A 23,051-nucleotide genomic window follows, 5' to 3' on the forward strand; every position below is an offset into this window, starting at 1 on the left:
AACCTATTACCCCCCCCCCCCCCCCGGGTATCATTCTGGTGAAGCTGTGCTGCACCCCCTCCGAGGCCGATATATCCTCCCTGAGGGGCAGGGGTGTCAGGGTCTGACCATTCCCAACCCGGGAGTCAGGGTCTGACCATTCCCAGCCCGGGGGCAGGGGTTCAGGGTCTGACCATTCCCAGCCCACGGGGGTTTCAGGGTTTGTCCATTCCCAGCCCGGGGGCAGGGGTTGAGGGTCTGACCATTCCCAGCCCAGGGAGGTTTCAGGGTTTGTCCATTCCCAATCCAGGGGCGCGTTCAGGGTCTGACCATTCCCAGCCCGGGGGTGGGGTTCAGGGTCTGACCATTCCCAGCCTGGGGGGGTGGGGTTCAGGGTCTGACCATTCCCAGCCCAGTGGGGGTTTCAGGGTCGGTCCATTGCCAGCCCAAATTATCTGGTCATTGTCTCATTGGGAGGTTTTTGTGCGTAACTTGGCTGCCGTGTTTCCCACATTACAACAGTGATTGCACTCCAAAAGTACTTCACCAGATGTCAAGCATTTTGGGACATCCTAGGATGTGAAAGGTGCTATATAAATGGATGTTTTCTTTCATAGAATCATAGAAATCTACGGCACAGAGGGTGGCCATTCGGCCCATCGAGCCTGTGCCAGAGACTGCATGAAAACACGTAATGGAAGTCCGACTTGGATCAGTGTTTCTCTTGGGGCAAATTCTGATGAGATTTGAAAGGCCCAAATTGCGCGGCCTATTATTGGTACCATTGAGTCCCTCTGCTCTGAGCCCAGCACTCAGTGAGTGCCTCCTGTCACACTCACATACCTTCATGTTGCGGCCAGAGATCGAGTTCGGAAGCTGCAGATACTGGGGCAGGAAGCAGCGGCACTCCTACTTTGATCGTTGCTGCCAGCTCACTTTCTGCACCTCGTCTCGTATTGCTGCGTCTGCATTCTGTGGAAAGCCTGTTCCTCTGCTAGGCACGAACAGTACAGGCTTGTAACATGCCATTCCGCAATTATTGAGGATGAGATAAACTTAAAGGGCCAATTCCATCTTGTCTTTCTCCCGGAGAAAGTTGTAAGTCAGAGTTGTGATGATGCATTTTATACATTTTGCCTCGCTGTATTTGTAAATAGTTTAACAAACGAGAACGGTAGCACAGTGGTTATGTGACTGGCCCAGTAATCCAGGGGCCTGGACTAATGATCCAGAGACATGAGTTAAAATCCCGCCACGGCAGCTGGGGAATTTAAAATAAATCTGGAATAAAAGCTTGTTTTAGTGATGGAAACTGTCGGAAAAACCCAAGTGGTTTACTAATGTCCTTTAGGGAAATCTGCCGCTCTTACCCGGTCTGGCCTATATGTGACTCCAGACCCAAGGAAATGTGGTTGACTCTTATCTGCCCTCTGAAATGGCCCACTCACCCGCCTTCAAGAAGGCACACCACCGCTTTCTCAGGGGCAATTAGGGATGGGCACTAAATGCTGCACTTGCCAGATATGCCCACATCCCTGAAAAAACATAAACATTGCCCCGTTAATGGCAGTAGCCACAGCAGTCTTGATTATAACCTTATTCTTTCCCAGCCCTCATCCAAGGGAGCATCCTTTGTACAGGACAGTGAGCATCAGCCCTGGCTCAGTGGGCAGCACACTTGCCTCGGAGTCAGAGGGTTGTGGGTTCAAGGCCCACTCCAGGGACTCGAGCACATAATTCCAGGCTGATCCTCCCAGTGCAGTACTGAGGGAGTGCCACACTGCCATGGGTGAGACATTAAACCGAGACCCTGCCTGCCCTCTCGGGTTGGTGTAAAAGAGCCCGTGGCCCTATTGGAAGAAGAGCAGGGGAGTTATCCCCGGTGTTCTGGTCAAGAGTCAACCCTGCCCCTTAATCACTTAAAAAATAAATAACATTGACTGGTCATCCGTCTGGTTTGTTGCAAAATTGGAAGCAGTTCAAAAATTCTTTTTAACAGGGAATTTATTTTTTGAAACTGGGAATATTAATGGACGCAGGGAGTGAGCAGAAGCCTGGGATTGCACTGGTGGGGCCCATTGGCCTGTTTCTGGGCCAGACCGGTCCATGACGTTGGCTGCCGTGTTTGTCTACACAACATGACTGCACTAACCAATAGATTGTTGGATGAAGTACTGCATCCTGTTGATCACCGAGGGTGCTCTATAAATGGAAGTCCCTTTTTTTTTCTTATCTTTGAGCCTGCCCTTGCCCGCACATGCCAGTCACGGTTCACTGGATGGTGAGCGGGAGCAGGGACCCCCAGCTGATGTACTTCCTGTCCTACCCCCTCCAGCCGCCCGCCCCCAACCCGCGGACACTGGAACCAGGTGTAGTGTCTCCTCCGTGCGATCAGCTACCGGCATCAACTGTGGAACCTTCCTGGTCTGCGTCACTCGTAATTGGCCGTTGGGGGGGAACCATAAGAACAATGGCCCGAAAAAAGGGACGTTCTCCTCATCTCCTGGGTCTGTTCGTGTCCCTGCATCCCTTCGCCGAAAGGATGGATGGGCCACCATGATGGTCTCCAGGACGGTCTCTTTACCCTCTCTGATCCACCCATGACTGAGGCCCACTGTCGCTGTGGATGAGATCATAAGAACATAAGAAATAGGAGCAGGAGTCAGCCATTCGGCCCCTCAAGCTTGCTCCGCCATTCAATACGATCATGGCCGATACGATCATGGACTCAGAGGCACTCCAACGGAGGTGTTCACAATTATGAGGGCTTTTGATGGAGTAAGTAAGAAATTATTTTCACTGGCGGGGGCGGGGGGTCGGTAACCAGAGGACACAGATTTAAAATTATTGGCGAAAAAACCTTGCGGGAGCTGAGAATAGTGTTTTACACAGCGAGTTGTTGCGATCGGGAACGCGCTGCCTGAAAGGGCGGTGGGAGCAGATTCGATCGTAACTTTCAAAAGTAAAGATCTTAATAATAAAATACTGTGGGGAAAGAGCAGGAGAGTGGGGTTAATTGGATATCGCTTTCAGAGAGCCGGCACGGGCTCGATGGACTGAATGGCCTCCTGTGCTGGGGATGATTCCCTTATTCGCAGGTTGCTGCTATAGAGTGGTGAGTTTTCCCGTGCCTGGCACAGTGAGAGAGTGCACCACTAACAGTAGTGCATTGTGAGAGGCGGGCGGATGATTCAGCACAACACTGTAAACCATTCAAGGTTTTGCATGTTTTTTTTGTGCAGACAAAAGAGGGTCAGGTGCAGGTCGTTGGGAACTTGAAGAATATCTCCATGGCTTCCAGTAAGCTGCTGCTTGCTGCCAAGTCCCTCTCTGTTGACCCCGCGGCACCCAACGCCAAGAATCTCCTGGCAGCTGCTGCTCGGTAAGGACTGTTCGTGTATTCATTGTGCTTCTCTGGTGCCCGGAGGCTCCCATTGGCCGGCGTTCGAGAGCCCAGTCAGCCCGTGGCTCAGTGCATCGCCCCCTCTCCTCCGCCTCACTCCAGAGACCTGAGCCCCAAAATCCAGGCCGACACTCCCAGTGCAGTGCCGAGGGAGTGCTGCACTGTCGGAGGAGCCGTCTTTTGGATGAGGCGTTAAACCGAGGCCCTGCCTGCTCTCTCAGGTGGATGTAAACGATCCCGCTGTACTGTTGGATAGAGAGCGAGGGGAGTTATCTCCAATGTCCTGGACAATATTTATCCCTCAACCAACACCACTTAAAAAAACAGATTATCTGGTCATCATCACATTGCTGTGTGTGGGAGCTTGCTGTGCACAAATTGGCTGCTGCGTTTCCCACATTACAACAGTGACTACACTCCAAAAGTACTTCATTGGCTTAAAGCGTTTTGGGACGTTCAGAGGTCATTAAAGGTTCAAGTTCTCCTTCGAAGGTTCTAATTAATGCGGACAGCTCAGCCAATGAAGCAGACCTAGTTGAAGAGGTGTTGAAATGATAACCTAACAGCAAGAATCTCCGATGTGTTACAGGGCGGTTACGGAGAGCATCAACCAGTTGATTACACTCTGCACCCAGCAGGCTCCTGGCCAGAAGGAATGTGACAACGCTCTCCGAGAACTTGAGGTACGGGCGCTAGCCAAACTCTGTGACAAAACGTGCTTAGGGAAACGTAGTCTTGTCATTTACATTGCGGGTGTCAATCTGCTCACTGGCTGCTCGCTGGTTCATTAAGTCATCTTGCTGTGGAGGCCGAGTTACCTTGGCCCCAGTGCCTCACTTTCTAGGTTAAGCTTAATAACACGACCTGTAAATTACAAAATAACACGTGCTTTGGATCCAGCAAAATAAAGAGTCTGAAGATCCAATATTTCTGGGGCCAAGTCCGACAGCGTGTCAAGTGGTTGCGATAGATGTACCTGGTCAACTCAACAAGCATCCAAGTCACGGAGGATAAATAGTAACCGTGATGAATCTATAGTGAGGTCGATTCATTGTGGATTTTAATCCAAGCCCCGTAGTAGTGTACATAGTTGTAGTGAAATCTCGATCACCTGCCTTCATGGAGGGCCCATAGGGCTGCGGAAGCTTTCAGTGCAAACCGAGGCACTTCTCCCCATTGGGGGGGGCGATACTGTCCTTTGGCACGGTGAAAAACGGATTGGTAGTGAATTGGTTTCACACTGTGCCCGATCACTTCACTGGGAAAGACAGTAGTGAGCGGTGTAATCCGAACCGCGAGTTCACCGTGAGCCCGTTCATACTGCCGGTAACATCCCGTTTCAGCTCAATGGGCCTGTGCCAGCTCTTCACAGGCTGTGATAGTCGTCAGCCGCTTGCAACCCTCGAATCACAGCATTCTGGGGGAAAGGACACGGACACCAACTATTGGATTGTTCTATATTAAGTCAAAGAGGGCGATTGTATCTCATCTGATGTGTAGCACAGCTTGTACCTCTCCAATCCGGGACTCTCTAGTCCGGAAACACCCCTGGTCCGGAAACATCCCTGGTCCGGCGTCAATCCCGGCGTGGGTGGCGTCCTGTGCTGTTCGTTGAGGTAAGTGGGCCGGGCAGGGCAGGTGGCAGACTAAGGCGGCGAAGCTGGGCCTGTCCTCAGGCTCTCTCCCTCCCCCCCCCACCCCCCTCCCCAAGGCGCTCACTCTCTCTCTCTCACTCACTCACTCACTCACTCACTCACGCTCTCTCTCTCACTCACACTCTCTCTCACTCACTCACTCACTCACTCACTCTCACTCACTCACTCACACTCTCACTCACTCACTCACTCTCTCTCTCTCACTCACTCACTCACTCACTCTCTCTCTCTCACTCACTCACTCACTCACTCACTCTCACTCACTCACTCACTCACTCACACTCACTCACACTCTCTCTCACTCACACTCTCTCACTCACACTCTCACTCACTCACTCACTCACACTCTCTCTCACTCACTCTCTCACTCACACTCTCACTCACTCACTCACACTCTCACTCACACTCTCTCACTCACACTCTCACTCACTCACTCACTCACTCACTCACACTCTCTCTCTCTCTCTCACTCACACTCTCTCTCACTCACACTCTCACTCACTCACTCTCACTCACTCACTCACTCTCACTCACACTCTCTCTCTCTCACTCACACTCTCTCTCACTCACTCTCTCTCACTCACTCACTCACACTCTCTCTCTCACTCACTCACACTCTCTCTCTCTCACTCACTCACACTCACTCACTCACACTCTCACTCTCTCTCACTCACTCTCTCTCACTCACTCACTCACACTCTCTCTCTCTCACTCACTCACACTCTCTCTCTCTCACTCACACTCTCTCTCACTCACTCTCTCTCACTCACTCACTCACACTCTCTCTCTCTCACTCACTCACACTCTCTCTCTCTCACTCACTCACACTCACTCACTCACACTCTCACTCTCTCTCACTCACTCTCTCTCACTCACTCACTCACACTCTCTCTCTCTCACTCACTCACACTCTCTCTCTCTCACTCACACTCTCTCTCACTCACTCTCTCTCACTCACTCACTCACACTCTCTCTCTCTCACTCACTCACACTCTCTCTCTCTCTCTCACTCACACTCTCTCTCACTCACACTCTCACTCACTCACTCTCACTCACTCACTCACTCTCACTCACACTCTCTCTCTCTCACTCACACTCTCTCTCACTCACTCACTCACACTCTCTCTCTCTCACTCACTCACACTCTCTCTCTCTCACTCACTCACACTCACTCACTCACACTCTCTCTCTCACACTCTCTCTCTCACCCCCCCCCCCGCGCCCTTCTCTCTCCCCGTGTCACCACCACCACTCTCCCACCGTGGCTCAGCTCTCTCCCCGCCCTGCCGACCTGCTTCTCTCGATGACTAAATGCTGCGCCGTAGGCTTTGATAGAGTAAATAAGGAGAATTTATTTCCAGTGGGAGAAGGGTTGGTAACCAGAGGACACGGATTTAAGGTAATTGGCAACAGAACCAGGGGCAACATGAGAAATGTTTTTACGCGGTGGAAGCAGATTCAATAATAACTTTCTAAAAGGAACTGGATAAATACTGGCGGGGGACGTGGGGAAAGAGCAGGGGAATGGGATTAATTGGGTAGCTCTACCAAAGAGACGGGCACGGTGGGTCAAAAGGCCTTCTGTACTGTATCATTCTATGAATTAAAAGCATTTGAATTTACTGTACAGACAGACAGTGGGAGGTGTGTTTGATTCTGTAAATTCCTGTCAGTTTAAGTTGGACTGTTTACACCAGACCTTAGGGAGGATATATTGGTCTTAGAGGGAGTGCAGCGTAGGTTTACCAGAATGTTACCCGCACTCCAAGGGTTAAGTTACGAGGAGATATTACACAAACTAGGGTTGTATTCCCTGGAATTTAGACGGATAAGGGGCGATCTGATTGTAGTTTTCAGGATATTAAGGGGAACAGATAGAGTAGATGGAGAGAGACTATTCCCGCTGGTTGGGGAGTCTGGGACTAGGGGCAGAGTCTAAACATTGGAGCCAGACCTTTCAGGGGTGAAGTTAGGGAACACGTCTACACACAGAGGGTGGTGGAAGTTTGGAACTCTCTTCCGCAACCGGCAACTGATCCATTGTTAATTTTTAATGGGGGATTGATAGAGTTTTGATAACCGAAAGTATTGAGGGATATGGGACAACAACGGGTATATGGAGTTAGGCCACAGATCAGCTACGATCTCGTTGAATAGTGGAACAGGCTGGAGGGACTGAATGGCCTCCCCCTGTTTCTACGTACCTACGTACTCGTGGGGGTGGGGGGGGGGGTGTGGGGGGTTCGTGAACTCAATCGTTTTCCAGTCATTATGTGAGAAGGAAGCTGAGATGAGTTAGCCAAAGGGGTAAAGGTCCTCCTTCACTATCACTATCTGTCGGTGCAAACGGGTTGCCCAATGTTTCCGAGAGTCACTCAGTAACTAACTGCTAGTTAGTTAGTTCTGGTATTAGTTGGCGAAACACAATAAGGATTCACCATCTTGGCATTTTTGGAATGTTTACAGACTGTAAAGGGCATGCTCGATAACCCCAATGACCCCGTCAGTGACCTCTCCTACTTTGACTGCATTGAAAGTGTAATGGAGAATTCCAAGGTAGGTTGCTTGTCCTTGTGGCCGAGTTCACTTTGTGATCTTCGGAGCCGAGTCTCACGGCACTTTTCTCTCTCTCCTGCCCATCACCGCTCCAGGTCCTGGGAGAGGCCATGGCGGGTATCTCTCAGAAGGCCAAAACCGGCGACCTTCCTGCGTTTGGAGACGCCGTCGGCATCGCGTCCAAGGCATTGTGCGGCCTGACGGAGGCAGCGGCCCAGGTGAGCAAGGATTTGGCAACTCCGCCCTTTCAGCCCGGTGATCGGTTAGCCTTTGCTGGCGATACAAAGATGGGAGGAAAAGCAATGGGTGAGGAGGACACAGAAAATCTGCAAAAGGACACAGACAGGCTAAGTGAGTGGGCAAAAATTTGGCAGATGGAGTATAATGTCGGAAAGTGTGAGGTCATGCACTTTGGCAGAAAAAAATCAAAGAGCAAGTTATTATTTAAATGGAGAAAGATTGCAAAGTACAGCGGGACCTGGGGGTACTTGTGCATGAAACACAAAAGGTTAGTATGCAGGTACAGTAAGTGATCAGGAAGGCAAATGGAATCTTAGCCTTTATTGCAAAGGGCTGGAGTATAAAAGCAGAGAAGTCTTGCTACAGTTATACGGGGTATTGGTGAGGCCACACCTGGAGTACTGCGTGCAGTTTTGGTTTCCATATTTACGAAAGGATATACTTGCTTTGGAGGCTGTTCAGAGAAGGTTCAGTAGGTTGATTCTGGAGATGAGGGGGTTGACTTATGAGGAAAGGTTGAGTAAGTTGGGCCTCTACTCATTGGAATTCAGAAGAATGAGAGGTGATCTTATTGAAACGTATAAGATTATGAGGGGGCTTGACAAGGTGGATGCAGAGAGGATGTTTCCACCAATGGGGGAGATTAGAACTAGAGGGCACGATCTTAGAATAAGGGGCCGCCCATTTAAAACTGAGATGAGGAGGAATTTCTTCTCTCAGAGGGTTGTAAATCTGTGGAATTCGCTGCCTCAGAGAGCTGTGGAAACTGGGACATTGAATAAATTTAAGACAGAGATAGACAGTTTCTTAACTGATAAGGGATTAAGGAGTTATGGGGAGCGGGCAGGGAAGTGGAGCTGAGTCCATGATCAGATCAGCCATGATCTTATTAAATGGCGGAGCAGGCTCGAGAGGCCGTATGGCCTACTCCTGCTCCTATTTCTTATGTTCCTTGTGAAAGTTTTCAGCGAATCAGCATCCACTGCACGGTGTTCCACAGGCCCACTGTCCTCTGGGAAACATAGAAACATAGAAAATAGGTGCAGGAGTAGGCCATTCGGCCCTTTGAGCCTGCACCGCCATTCAATATGATCATGGCTGAACATACAACGTCAGTAGCATGAAGAGAAGCACTTCCCGCCCTCCTCATTGCCCACATTCCTACACCAATGTGGCTTTGTTCCACTTGTTCTGATAACTGACCTGTGACGGAAATGGTGCAATGTAGTCTTGGTAGCTGAGACGTTAAACACTCCACCATTGCTGGATCTCCGAGCAAAGGTTACACACTCTCTGAGATTGGGGGAATCGGAACCCAGCAATATCTCAGCTAGGAGAGCTCAGAAAATGTAACTCTAACCCATCTGAAAGTCATTTGACTCTTGATTATTTTTAACTAATACGTAGCTGTGACCGTGTGTTGGGATACCATGGGGATCTGAGGGGATTTCTTTTCACCCAGAGTGGGGTGGGGGTCTGGAACTCACTGCCTGAAAGGGTGGTAGAGGCAGAAACCCTCACCACATTTAAAAAGTACTTGGATGTGCACCTGAAGTGTCGTAACCCACAGGGCTATGGACCGAGAGCTGGGAAGTGGGATTAGGCTGGGTAGCTCTTGGTCGGTCGGCGCGGACACGATGGGCCGAAATGGCCTCCTGCCGTGCTGTAAATGTCTGTGATTCTATGCCTAAATCCTTTTCCCAAGTCTATTAAACTTCTGTTCCTACAGTCCGGTTACCTGGTTGGCATATCCGACCCCAACAGCCAGGCTGGGCATCAGGGGCTCGTGGATCCCATCCAGTTTGCGAGAGCCAATCAGGCGATACAGATGGCATGTCAGAATCTGGTGGATCCAGCCAGCAGCCCGTCACAGGTGAGGAGCTTCGGTCGGTCTGCCGCTCGGGTTTGGCGGGGGCGGGGTGCAGGGGGAGGCCCGCTGCCCGTGGTAACGTGTGACTCTTTGCCGCGCAGGTGCTGTCTGCCGCCACCATCGTCGCCAAGCACACATCCGCCTTGTGCAACGCTTGCCGCATCGCCTCCTCCAAAACCGCCAATCCGGTCGCCAAGAGGCACTTTGTTCAGTCGGCAAAGGAAGTTGCCAACAGCACTGCCAACCTCGTGAAGACAATCAAGGTAAGTGTGCATAACCGTGTGGACCGTGTGTCGGGCGTGTGGCCCGTGTGTCGGGCGTGTGGGCCCGTGTGTCGGGCGTGTGGCCCGTGTGTCGGGCGTGTGGCCCGTGTGTCGGGCGTGTGGGCCTGTGTGTCGGGCGTGTGGCCCGTGTGTCGGGCGTGTGGCCCGTGTGTCGGGCGTGTGGGCCAGTGTGTCGGGCGTGTGGCCCGTGTGTCGGGCGTGTGGCCCGTGTGTCGGGCGTGTGGCCTTTGTGTCGGGCGTGTGGCCCATGTGTCGGGCGTGTGGCCCGTGTGTCGGGCGTGTGGCCCATGTGTCGGGCATGTGGCCCGTGTGTCGGGCGTGTGGCCCATGTGTCGGGCGTGTGGCCCGTGTGTCGGGCGTGTGGGCCGTGTGTCGGGCGTGTGGCCCGTGTGTCGGGCGTGTGGCCCGTGTGTCGGGCGTGTGGCCCTGTGTGTCGGGCGTGTGGGCCTGTGTGTCGGGCGTGTGGCCCGTGTGTCGGGCGTGTGGCCCTGTGTGTCGGGCGTGTGGGCCTGTGTGTCGGGTGTGTGGCCCGTGTGTCGGGCGTGTGGGCCTGTGTGTCGGGCGTGTGGCCCGTGTGTCGGGCGTGTGGGCCTGTGTGTCGGGCGTGTGGCCCGTGTGTCGGGCGTGTGGCCTATGTGTCGGGCGTGTGGGCCTGTGTGTCGGGCATGTGGCCTTGTGTGTCGGGCGTGTGGGCCTGTGTGTCGGGCGTGTGTGCAATGACTAAGAAATTGCTTTGGTTTTGGTGACCAGCTGTTTGAAGAGTTTGACACAGTGTTCCTTGTTCTTTTGCAAGTGTTTCTATAAAACGGCCAACATCACTGTAAGCTGGCACACACACACATTGGTGTTTTTATGGCCGAAAGCACAATGTGCATTTCACTTTTATTTTACTTCTTTTGAGAATTAGATTCTCTTTTGGAAATCTATTCCCTTCTGTTTGTCGGGAGCTTGAGCCCTCCCTTGGCCCAGAACCTGGGCGGCTCACTCCCACATCGCTGGAGCAGCGGCATCAGCATTGCCTCCTGCTGCCTCTCCATGGCCGAGATTGGGAGCTCACTGTGAGCGAGGCCTCGCATCCCAACACTCCCGTGTCCTGCACCGTGTCCCGCACCCCGCATCCATCGCCCCGCGTCCATCACCCCGTGTCCAGCACCACGTCCATCATCCCACGACCCGCATCCAGCGCCCCCCCGTCCCGTGCCTTGCGTCCATTGTCCAGCGCCTCGCGTCCATTGTCCTGCGCCCCGTGTCCATCGTTCCGTGTCCTGCGCCCCGTGTCCTGACCTGCACCCTATTGTTGATCAACATGCGAATGACCCTTGAGTTGCGTTTGGTTGTGGATGAGCGATGACCTTTCTCGAGCCTCGAGCACCGTCACTCCCCCGATGAAGCATTCACTCCTTGCATCCGTTTGCCCCTCAGGCTCTCGATGGTGACTTCTCCGAAGAGAATCGGGAAAAGTGCAGGTCCGCCACTTCTCCGCTGATCGAGGCTGTGGAAAATCTGACGGCCTTTGCATCCAACCCGGAGTTTGTCAGCATCCCGGCGCAGATAGGAGCAGAGGTAAATCGTCTCGAGAACATTGCGTACGTCGGAAGGTAGGAACCGCTCGAGGAACAAAGACTGAGGTCCATCGAGTTCTCCTCCTACCATCCTGGTAGTCACACGATACAACGATGAGCAGAAATGTTCTCCTATTGAATATTGGGAAGACCAAAGCCATTGTTTTCGGTCCCCGCCACAAACTCCATTCCCCAGCCACTGACTCCATCCCTCTCCCCAACTTCTGTCTGAGGCTGAACCACACTGTTCGCAACTTTGGCCTCATAGTTGACCCAGAAATGATCTTCCGGTCACATCTCCGCAGCATAACTAAGACCGCCTATTTCCACCTCTGTAACATCGCCCGTCTCCGCCCTTGCCTCAACTCATCCGCTGCTGAGACCCTCATCCCTGCCTTTATTACCTCTAGACCTGACTATTCCAACGCACTCCTGGCCGGCCTCCCACATTCTACCCTACGCAAACTAGAGGTGATCCAAAGCCCGGCTGCCCGTGTCCTAACTCGCACTAAGTCACGTTCACCCATCACCCCTGTGCTCGCCCACCGACATGGCTCCCGGTTAAGCAACACCTCGATTACAAAATTCTTTATAATCGTTCAACCATCGGTGGCCGTGCCTTCTGTTGCCTGGGCCCCAAGCTCTGGAACTCCCTCCCTAAACCTCTCCGCTTCTCTACCTCTCTTTCCTCCTTCAGGACGCTCCTTAAAACCTCCCTCTTTGACCAAATTTGCGCTAATTCCTACTTGCACAGCTCGGTGTCAAATTTTTTAATCTCATAATACTCCTGTGAGAAGCACCTTGGGATATTTCACTGCATTAAAGGTGCTATATAAATGCAAGTTGTTGATAATGGAGCTGTTGACCAATCACAGCGATCGGTCTCTATCAATGGGTCTATAACAGAGCCAGACGCGAGGTGAGGAAAGCCCCAGTGGGGGAGAGCTCTGGGGAACACAGGTCCACAGTCCCCCCCACCCCCCCGAGCTCGCTGGACTCACCACACGGCATGGTTCACATTACTCCGATACCGCATCACAAAATAATATCTTCGGGAGAAATCTATTTACCTTGCATTTGAATGAATCAATACTAAATTCTTCCACCGTCTCCCTCGGGAACCTGTTCCCCAGATTGACCACTCGCTCACTGAAATAATGTTTCCGCAGATTAGTTCTGAATTTACCCGCCTGCACAGTTTGCCAACGTGGTTTGTGTCCGGCAGAGCCGAGCGGGTATCTATCACTGGTACTGGTGCGATGGGGCACAGCCGAGCGGGTATCCCTGTCGCTGGTACTGGTGCGATGGGGCAGAGCTGAGCGGGTATCTATAGCTGGTACTGGTGCGATGGGGCACAGCCGAGCGGGTATCTATAGCTGGTACTGGTGCGATGGGGCAGAGCCGAGCGGGTATCTATAGCTGGTACTGGTGCGATGGGGCAGAGCTGAGCGGGTATCTATAGCTGGTACTGGTGCGATGGGGCAGAGCTGAGCGGGTATCTATAGCTGGTACTGGTGCGATGGGGCAGAGCTGAGCGGGTATCTATAGCTGGTACTGGTGCGATGGGGCAGAGCTGAGCGGGTATCTATAGCTGGTACTGGTGCGATGGGGCACAGCCGAGCGGGTATCTATAGCTGGTACTGGTGTGATGGGGCAGAGCCGAGCAGGTATCCCTGTCGCTGGTACTGGTGTGATGGGGCAGAACTGAGCGGGTATCTATAGCTGGTACTGGTGCGATGGGGCACAGCCGAGCGGGTATCTATAGCTGGTACTGGTGCGATGGGGCAGAGCTGAGCGGGTATCTATAGCTGGTACTGGTGCGATGGGGCACAGCCGAGCGGGTATCTATAGCTGGTACTGGTGCGATGGGGCACAGCCGAGCGGGTATCTATAGCTGGTACTGGTGTGATGGGGCAGAGCCGAGCGGGTATCCCTGTCGCTGGTACTGGTGTGATGGGGCACAGCCGAGCGGGTATCTATAGCTGGTACTGGTGCGATGGGGCACAGCCGAGCGGGTATCTATAGCTGGTACTGGTGTGATGGGGCAGAGCCGAGCGGGTATCCCTGTCGCTGGTACTGGTGCGATGGGGCAGAACTGAGCGGGTATCTATAGCTGGTACTGGTGCGATGGGGCAGAACTGAGCGGGTATCCCTGTCGCTGGTACTGGTGCGATGGGGCAGAGCTGAGCGGGTATCTATAGCTGGTACTGGTGCGATGGGGCAGAACTGAGCGGGTATCCCTGTCGCTGGTACTGGTGCGATGGGGCAGAACTGAGCGGGTATCCCTGTCGCTGGTACTGGTGCGATGGGGCAGAGCTGAGCGGGTATCTATAGCTGGTACTGATGTGATGGGGCAGAGCTGCCTCCTCAACATACTTAGTGCGATTGGCTTCATTCTGAGGCCGATTAACGGGATGGGCCTGTGGCTGATGGTCACCCAACGGGAAGGAGTGAAAGAAAGTTACCCCCGGGGAAATCAGATGGGCAAAATGTTGGGGGGCAGCGAGTGAGGCATGTTGGCACTCTGGGACAGCTAGCATTGGGCGTCACAGTAGGTACAACAGAGGATGCCGAGGGTGGAATGAAGAGAGGCCGTGGGCTCCTTGAGCAGAGTCGAGCAGACGATCATGGAATGTTGGCCTTTATTTCAAGGGGGATAGAGTCCCTCGGAATCGAGGAAGACTTGCTTCCACTCTAAAAGTGAGTTCTCAGGCGGCTGAACAGTCCAATACGGGAACCACAGTCTCTGTCACAGGTGGGACAGACAATGGCTGGAGGAAAGGGTGCGTGGGGAGTCTGGTTTGCCGCACGCTCCTTCCGCTGCCTTCGTTTGATTTCTGCATGCTCTCGGCGACGAGACTCGAGGTGCTCAGCGCCCTCCTGGATACACTCCTCCACTTAGGGCGGTCTTTGGCCAGGGACTCCCATGTGTCGGTGGGGATGTTGCATTTTATCAAGGAGGCTTTGAGGGTTTCCTTGAAACGTTTCCTCTGCCCACTTGGGGCTCGCTTGCCGTGTAGGAGTTCCGAGAAGAGCGCTTGCTTTAGGAGTCTTGTGTCAGGCATGCGGACAATGTGGCCCACCCAGCAGAGCTGGTCGAGTGTGGGCAGTGCTTCGATGCTGGGGATGTTAGCCTGATCGAGAACACTGACGTTGGTGCGTCTATCCTCCCAGGGGATTTGGAGGATCTTGCGGAGACATCATTGGTGATATTTCTCCAGCGACTTGAGGTGTCTGCTGTATATGGTCCACGTCTCTGAGCCATACAGGAGGGCGGGTATCACAACAGCCCTGTAGACCATGAACTTGGTGGCAGATTTGAGGATCTGATCTTCTCTGTAAGGGGGATAGAGTAAAAAAGAGAAGTCCTACTACAACTGTACAGGGTATTGGTGAGGTCACACCTGGAGTACTGCGTGTAGTTTTGGTCTCCGTATTTAAGGAAGGATATACTGCATTGGAGGCAGCTCAGAGAAGATTCACGAGGTTGATTCCGGAGATCAGGGGGTTGACTTATGAAGATAGGTTGAGCAGGTTGGGCCTATACTCATTGGAGTTCAGAAGAATGAGAGGTGATCTTATTGAAACATATATAAGATAATGAGGGGGCTCGACAAGATGGATGCAGAGAGGATATTTCCACTCATAGGAGAAACTAAAACTAGGGGACATAGTCTCAGAATAAGGGGTTGCCCATTTAAAACTGAGATGAGGAAGAATTCCTTCTCTGAGGGTTGTGAATCTGTGGAATTCTCTGCCCCAGAGAGCTGTGGAGGCTGGGCCATTGAATATATTTAAGGTGGAGAGAGACAGACTTTTGAGCGATAAGGGAGTCAAGGGTTATGGGGAGCGGGCAGGGAAGTGGAGCTGAGTCCATGATCAGATCAGCCATGATCTTATTAAATGGTGGAGCAGGCACGAGGGGCCAAATGGCTGACTCCTGCTCCTATTTCTTATGTTCTTATCTGGGGGACTAGGACAGGATGAGTTGGGGGCCCGTGTGGGGAGGGGTCAGGAGAAAGGGATGAAAGGGAGCTAGGTGGTCATGAGTGCAGAGGTGGGCTGGGATCCGGGCCTGGGTGAGAGTCAACAGCTGCATGCGACCGGGTGTTGGGGAAACCCTTGGAATACTTGGAGGCAGCGAGCATGGCAATGTGCGAGGTCTGTGGAAGATGGGCTGAGGAGCAAAGTGGACCAGTGCAGTGGTCGGTGAGCTGTGGGAAGTTGAGTCGACAGGAACGACAGAGTGACTAGGTCACTAAAATGGATCGGAAGAGAGTTGGTCACTGAGAATGTTATATATCATACTTGTGTGAACAATTCTTGGATAGGGTGATCTCCTGGACTAGTTTCGATCGCCTGGATGGGTCAGAGAGGAATTTTCCCAGATTTTTGTCCCTAAATTGACCTGGTTTTTGCCTCTCTTATAGGGATGCCGCAGTTGTGTGGGGCGGACTGGTTGGGCTGGGTGCTCTTTGCCTTTCCGCCATTGTTCATTGTTCACAGGTTTATATGTAACCTTCAAGGCTGCTGACCGAGGGCCGTGCGGCTCTTTGCCGGACGCCGCGGACACGATGGGCCAAAATGGCGCTGTAAATTTCTGCGCTGTAAATTTCTATGTTTCTATAAGATTTGTCTTCATGTTGAATACCAGTTGAGATTTTTTTTTGCTTTACCACCAATGTCCCTAATTCAAAGTCATTGAATTGCCCAAAATCTGGCCGTCTGACTCTGCCCACTTAGGGCCTTCTCCTCAGTTGCACCAACTCTGTGTTTGTGAAATGGGCGATGCATCAGGTTTATGCAAATTAAAGAGATGGGCACCCCATCTTCAATGACGGGCTAAACAGCGAATGTAACACTGCTCCCCCAGCCTGTGACTCTTGGGTTCATCTGCTGTGAAGTTCCTTTTGCTCTCCCCACCCCCTCATCTCGCAAAGCTATTCACTTGTCGCTAGGATACAATTCCACAGATCCCCAACCTCGACCAAGTGTGTACAATTGTACAGGGCCTTGAAGTACTCCTGGAGTAGTGCGCACAGTATTGGTCTCCTGATCTGAGGAAGGACATACTTGACTTGGAAGTATACAATGGAGATTGATTCCTGGGATGAGAGCGGTTTCCTAGTAGGAGTGATTGAGTAGTTTGGGCTGATATTCTCTGGAGTTTAGAAGAATATTTCATTGAAACATAAGGTTCTGAGGGGGAATTGACAGCATAGATGCTGGGAGGATGTTTCCCCCGGGCTGGAGTGTCGAGAACCAGGGGTCACAGTCTCAGAATAAGGGGTCGTCCATTTAGAACTGAGATGAGGAGGAATTTCTTCACTCAGAGAGTTGTGAGTCTTTGGAATTCTCTGCCCCAGAGGGCTGTGGATGTTGAGTCTCTGAATATATTCAAGGCTGAGATCGATAGATTCTTGGACTCTCGGGGAATCAAGGGATATGGGGATTGGGCGGGAAAGTGGAGTTGAGGTCAATGATCAGCCAAGATCTTATTGAATGGCGTAGCAGGCTCGAGGGGCCTTATGGTCCATTCCTGCTCCTATTTCTTATGTTCTTGTGTAAGTATGGTCAGCGAGTGCTGGCGGATATTTGAATGCAGGGTTAGCTGGTTCTGTCCTTAGCCCGACATTCGAGTGCAGTTTGAGCAGTGGTGGGTGATGGGGCAATGGAGCTGGATCGCTGGCCAAATGCCCCCCTCACTAACCCCCAGGACACATGCTGCGTCCGTCCTGCTACCTCTCTGAGACGGGATAACCCAGCACTGATCGAAGTTGGGACCCCCGCTCGGCCTGCAGACACAGCCAATCATTGGCAGAAAATTACTGTCCCTGGAAAGCCTCCTTCAAATTGATTTCACCTCAAACATTTGGTGACCCACGCAATTTGTGCCTCCCAATAGAGAAACCATTAGCAGTCAATACCCATTAACTGGCGGATATATATTCTCCTTCCTTCCTGGACTTTAATGTATTGCTGTACATTCGGGACCGGTGCTTCACAGCATTAGTGGTTTTCAGCTTGTAACTTGATCTATGTGCAGAGTTCTAAATTACAATACATCATTAAACCTGTTCTGTAGGGACCCAGTTATGTTTCCATTAACCCTCTGCCTTGTATCCCTGCCACTCCTCGTTGTCTACCCTTGCAGGGGATGTGTGGTTGGGTCGAACACTTGTCCCACTCACAGTAATCTGCATAGCAGACCTTACATAAACTGGTGCTCCACTTCTGCTCAGCTTGGGGTGAGAGGCACAGCTTAATGCTTTCACAGAGACAGTTAGTTACACCAGACTTGAAAATAATCAGTGATAGCATCCCAAAGGGATCATTTCCCCCATGGAATCTTCTGATGGGGCGGGCCACATTGTTTGCATGCCCGACACGAGACTCCCAAAGCAAGCGCTCTACTCAAAACTCCTTCACGGCAAGCGAGCCCCAGGTGGGCAGAGGAAACGTTTCAAGGACATCCTCAAAGGCTCCCTGATAAAGTGCAACATCCCCACCGACACCTGGGAGTCCCTGGCCAAAGACCGCCCTAAGTGGAGGAAGTGCATCCGGGAGGGCGCTGAGCGCCTCGAGTCTCATCACCGAGAGCATGCAGAAAGCAAGCGCAGGCAGCGGAAGGAGCGTGCGGCAAACCAGTCCCACCCACCCTTTCCTTCAACCACCGTCTGTCCCACCTGTGACAGGGACTGTCATTCCCATATCGGACTGTTCAGTCACCTGAAAACTCACTTTTAGAGTGGCAGCAAGTTTTCCTCAATTCCAAGGGACTGCCTATGATGATGAGGCCTTGTCGAGTTGTCGGACATTAGAAACTAGGTGGATCTCACAGTCCTGTGACTTTTGACCCCTCTCAGAACCTTTGTTTTGTCTGTATGATGTGCATTTCTCTGCCTTTCCACATCTTTCAGACTTATCCCAACATCTGTGTCTCCCCTTCCCCATTTCTCTCTCAACCACAACTGCCTCAGAATCCCTCCCACACCTTGTGTTTCTCCCGCTCCACGCCCTGCCTTCATTTTGCAATCCTTGCAGATAAACTCCGACAAAATCAACTAAGTACAGTCAAAAACAACTTGTATTTATATAGCTCCTTTAATATAGTAAAATGTCCTTGAAACATACTAAATTCTTCCAGGGCTAGACATGGTAGATGCAGGGAGGGTGTTTCCCCCTGGGCTGGAGAGTCTAGAACCAGGGGTCACAGTCTCAGGATAAGGGGTCGGCCATTTAGGACTGAGATGAGGAGGAATTTCTTCACTCAGAGGGTGGTGAATCTTTGGAATTTTCTGCCCCAGAGGGCTGTGGAGGCTCAGTCTTTGAGTATATTCAAGGCTGAGATCGATAGATTTTTTGGATACTGAGGGAATCAAGGGACATGGGGATAGAGCAGGAAAGTGGAGTTGAGGTAGAAGATCAGCCATGATCTCATTGAATGGCGGAGCAGGCTCGAGGGGCCGAATGTCCTACTCCTAATTCTTATGTTCTTATGTCCCAAGGTTCACAGAAGCGTTATCAAAACAAAGTATGACACTGAGCCACATAAGGAGAGATTGGGACGGGTTGGCCACAGAGATAGGTTTTAAGGAGGGTCTTCTAGGAAGGGAGAGAGGGAGAGATGTTTAGGGGGGAATTCCAGAGCTTAGGGTCAGACGGTGGAGCAATTCAAATCGAGGATTGACAACAGACAGGAATTGGAGGAGCTTCGATATCTCGGAGGCTTGTAGGGCCGGAGGAGGTTACAGCGCTGTGGGGCGGGGGGGGGCCATGGCGAGGCCAAGGAGGGAAATGTACGCAAGGATTAGAATTTTAAATCAGAGGCATTGCCGGACCGGGAGTCCCAATGTAGGTCAGCGAGATGGGTGAGCGGGACTCGGTGCGAGTTAGGACACGGGTCAGCGAGCACATGGGGTGATGGGTGAGTGGGACTCTGTGTGAGTTAGGACACGGGTCAGCGAGCACATGGGGTGATGGGTGAGCGGGAATCGGTGTGAGTTAGGACACGGGTCAGCGAGCACAGGGGGTGATGGGTGAGCGGGACTCGGTGCGAGTTAGGACACGGGTCAGCGAGCACAGGGGGTGATGGGTGAGCGGGACTCGGTGCGAGTTAGGACACGGGTCAGCGAGCACAGGGGGTGATGGGTGAGTGGGACTCGGTGCGAGTTAGGACACGGGTCAGCGAGCACAGGGGGTGATGGGTGAGCGGGACTCGGTGCGAGTTAGGACACGGGTCAGCGAGCACATGGGGTGATGGGTGAGCGGGACTCTGTGTGAGTTAGGACACGGGTCAGCGAGCACAGGGGGTGATGGGTGAGCGGGACTCTCTGTGAGTTAGGACACGGGTCAGCGAGCACAGGGGGTGATGGGTGAGCGGGACTCGATGCGAGTTAGGACACGGGCAGCGAGCACAGGGGGTGATGGGTGAGCGGGAATCGGTGTGAGTTAGGACACGGGGCACAGGGGGTGATGGGTGAGCGGGACTTGATGCGAGTTAGGACACGGGTCTGTCACAGGTGGGATGGACAGTCTTTGAGGGAAAGGGCGGGTGGGGAGTCTGGTTTGCCGCACGCTCCTTCCGCTGCCTGCGCTTGTTTTCTGCATGCTCACTGAGACGAGACTCGAGGTGCTTAGCGCCTTCCCGGATTTTCCGGGAGGGTGCGAGTTAGGACACGGGCAGCAGAGATTTGGATGAGGTGAAGTTTCGGGGCAGTGGATGATGGGATGCCGGCCAGAAGAGAATTGGAACAGGAGAGTCGATACCAGATACCATTCATGCTTGTGGAATTTTTCACCATTTTTGCACAGTAAGGTTTTGGAAAACAGTCGCTTTTAATGCTGGGTGGGTGTTTTCAAGGTATCGTATCGTCTCGCCAATAAATAGGTGATTAATGTGCTAATTGGAAGTTGCTTTGCTTGGAGACCAAAGAATGAACGATTCATTAGTGTTCACAAAGACAATTTACCAGTGTGTTGGAGTGCCCTTTGTGTTCTCTGTTGGTCTGTGAGAGGCAGTGAGAGAGCGGCTGCTAAAACACGCCAAATAGCCATGTAGCTTTTAGAAAGGGCCATATCTAACTCCCTCTTGAATATATCCAATGAACTGGCATCAACAACTCTCTGCGACAGGTTAACAACTCTCTGTGTGAAGAAGTTTCTCCTCATCTCAGTCCTAAATGGCCTATGCCTTATCCTAAGACTGTGTCCCCTGGTTCTGGACTTCCCCAACATCGGGAACAGTCTTCCCGCATCTAGCCTGTCCAGTCCCGTCAGAATCTTATACGTTTCTATGAGATCCCCTCTCATCCTTCTAAACTCCAGTGAATAAAGGCCCAGTTGATCCAGTCTCTCCTCATATGTCAGTCCCGCCATCCCTGGAATCAGTCTGGTGAACCTTCACTGCACTCCCTCAATAGCAAGAACGTCCTTCCTCAGATTAGGAGACCAAAACTGAACACAATATTCCAGGTGGGGCCTCACCAAGGCCCTGTACAACTGCAGTAAGACCTCCCTGCTCCTATACTCAAATCCCCTTGCTATGAAGGCCAACATACCATTTGCCTTCTTCACCGCCTGCTGTACCTGCATGCCAACTTTCAATGACTGATGAACCATGACACTCAGGTCTCGTTGCACCTCCCCTTTTCCTAATCTGCCGCCATTCAGATAATATTCTGCCTTCGTGTTTTTGCCCCCAAAGTGGATAACCTCACATTTATCCACATTATACTGCCTCTGCCATGCATTTACCCACTCACCTAACCTGTCCATGTCACCCTGCAGCCTCTTAGTGTCCTCTTCACAGCTCACACCGCCACAAAGTTTAGTGTTATCTGCAAACTTGGAGATATTACACTCAATTCCATCATCTAAATCATTAATGTATATTGTAAAGAGCTGGGGTCCCAGCACTGAGCCCTGCGGCACTCCACTAGTCACTGCCTCCCATTCTGAAAAGGACCCGTTTATCCCGACTCTCTGCTTCCTGTCTGCCAACCAGTTCTTTATCCACGTCAGTACATTACCCCAATACCATGTGCTTTGATTTTGCACACCAATCTCTTGTGTGGGACCTTGTCAAAAGCCTTTTGAAAGTCCAAATACACCACATCCACTGGTTCTCCCTTGTCCACTCTACTAGTTACATCCTCAAAAAATTCCAGAAGGTTTGTCAAGCATGATTTCCCTTTCATAATCCATGCAGACTTGGACCATGCATTGCGCGGGGGACTGTTAATCCAGGAATAAAACTCATGGGGGTTACTGTTCTTTGGTGTTCACGGAGAACTCAAAGGGATGTTTGTCGAGAATCCCGGTGTGATGAATGGTTTGCCGTTGTAAAGCAGCGGGCAGAATTTGAATGCAGCTTCTGTGTCGCAGTTACAATGTACTCGAGGCTGCTACACGCGTGTGCCTGCAGTGTACTGACGCTGTGTTCCTTTGTACACCCCCCCGCTGCAGGGTGCTCAGTCCCAAGAGCCAATCCTGGCCGCTGCCCGATCCATGCTGGACAGCTCGTCCTCGCTCATCAGGAGTGCCCGCTCACTCGCCATCAACCCCAAGGACCCGCCCACCTGGTCCATACTGGCCGGACATTCCCGCACTGTGTCGGACTCCATCAAAAGCCTCATAACATCCATCAGGTGAGCTTTAATATCCCTCACTTTTGTCGGGCTTTCATTTTCGATGTTTATTATTTGTTTGTGAATTCAAATTGCATAAGAATTAGGCGCAGGAGCTGGCCATTCGGTCCCTCGAGCCTGCTCCGCCATTAAATACCATCATGGCTGATCTTCTACTTCAACACTTTCCTGCTCTGTCCCCATATCCCTTGATTACAGTAAATGAGGGTCTGGGGCCCAAGAGAGGCGAGGGCCCAGGGGCAGCACGGGGCCAGCCCACACTGCGATATATGTGTGCACTAGGCCCGTGCAGCAGAGCCGGTCTCCAGTCTTCCTGGTTAATCCTTGCCACTGGACCAAGACCTAGCTCTGTCAAGCCCGTGTGGTGGCTGGTGTGCAACGGTCACCCCACGTTAAAACAATCCACGCACAGGCATCTTCCACCCTTCAATTGGAGTTCAGGACTGGAACATCGGGTCCTTCATTGAAACATCTGTGAACTCGTGGAAGCAAGTCATCCTCGTTCGAGGGACCGCCTATTATGATGATGATTCTCTTAATCTCCAAAAAATATCTATCGTTCATAATCACACCTTTCCACTCGAACATCTGGAATATCCAGATATTTCTGAGAGTTGGTGTTTTGAGTCCATCGTGTGTTTGTCATGGGCTCGTTGTTTCTCCTCTCTCGCTTGCTTGTCCTCCCTCGTACGCTGCACAATGCAAGCTAATGGAGACGGTGGACGGCGATAGAGGCGGGGTGGGGAGAGGGGGATGGGGAGGGAACAGGGCGGTGGGGAGGGTGGGAAGGGCTATGTGACGGGGGGAGGGGGCGGGGAGAGGGAGCGAGGGGACGGAGAGGGAGATGGAGTGG

At 52.2% G+C, this 23,051-nt stretch overlaps 1 protein-coding gene across 7 annotated transcripts in view; it reads left to right on the forward strand.

Moving 5' to 3' along the window:
- Positions 1-23,051, forward strand: part of LOC139234174 (talin-2) — a 379,178-nt gene that overhangs the window by 271,674 nt on the left and 84,453 nt on the right. For all 7 annotated transcript variants that reach the window (XM_070865210.1, XM_070865207.1, XM_070865213.1 and 4 more), the window contains 8 exons: positions 3,222-3,361; positions 3,972-4,065; positions 7,504-7,593; positions 7,689-7,811; positions 9,563-9,706; positions 9,805-9,966; positions 11,410-11,550; positions 22,017-22,198. In XM_070865210.1, coding sequence (XP_070721311.1) covers positions 3,222-3,361; positions 3,972-4,065; positions 7,504-7,593; positions 7,689-7,811; positions 9,563-9,706; positions 9,805-9,966; positions 11,410-11,550; positions 22,017-22,198 — 1,076 coding nt within the window. The remainder of the gene's footprint in view (positions 1-3,221; positions 3,362-3,971; positions 4,066-7,503; positions 7,594-7,688; positions 7,812-9,562; positions 9,707-9,804; positions 9,967-11,409; positions 11,551-22,016; positions 22,199-23,051) is intronic.

This window comes from Pristiophorus japonicus, chromosome 21 (genome assembly GCF_044704955.1).
Source record: "Pristiophorus japonicus isolate sPriJap1 chromosome 21, sPriJap1.hap1, whole genome shotgun sequence".
NCBI classification, from domain to species: Eukaryota; Metazoa; Chordata; class Chondrichthyes; family Pristiophoridae; genus Pristiophorus; species Pristiophorus japonicus.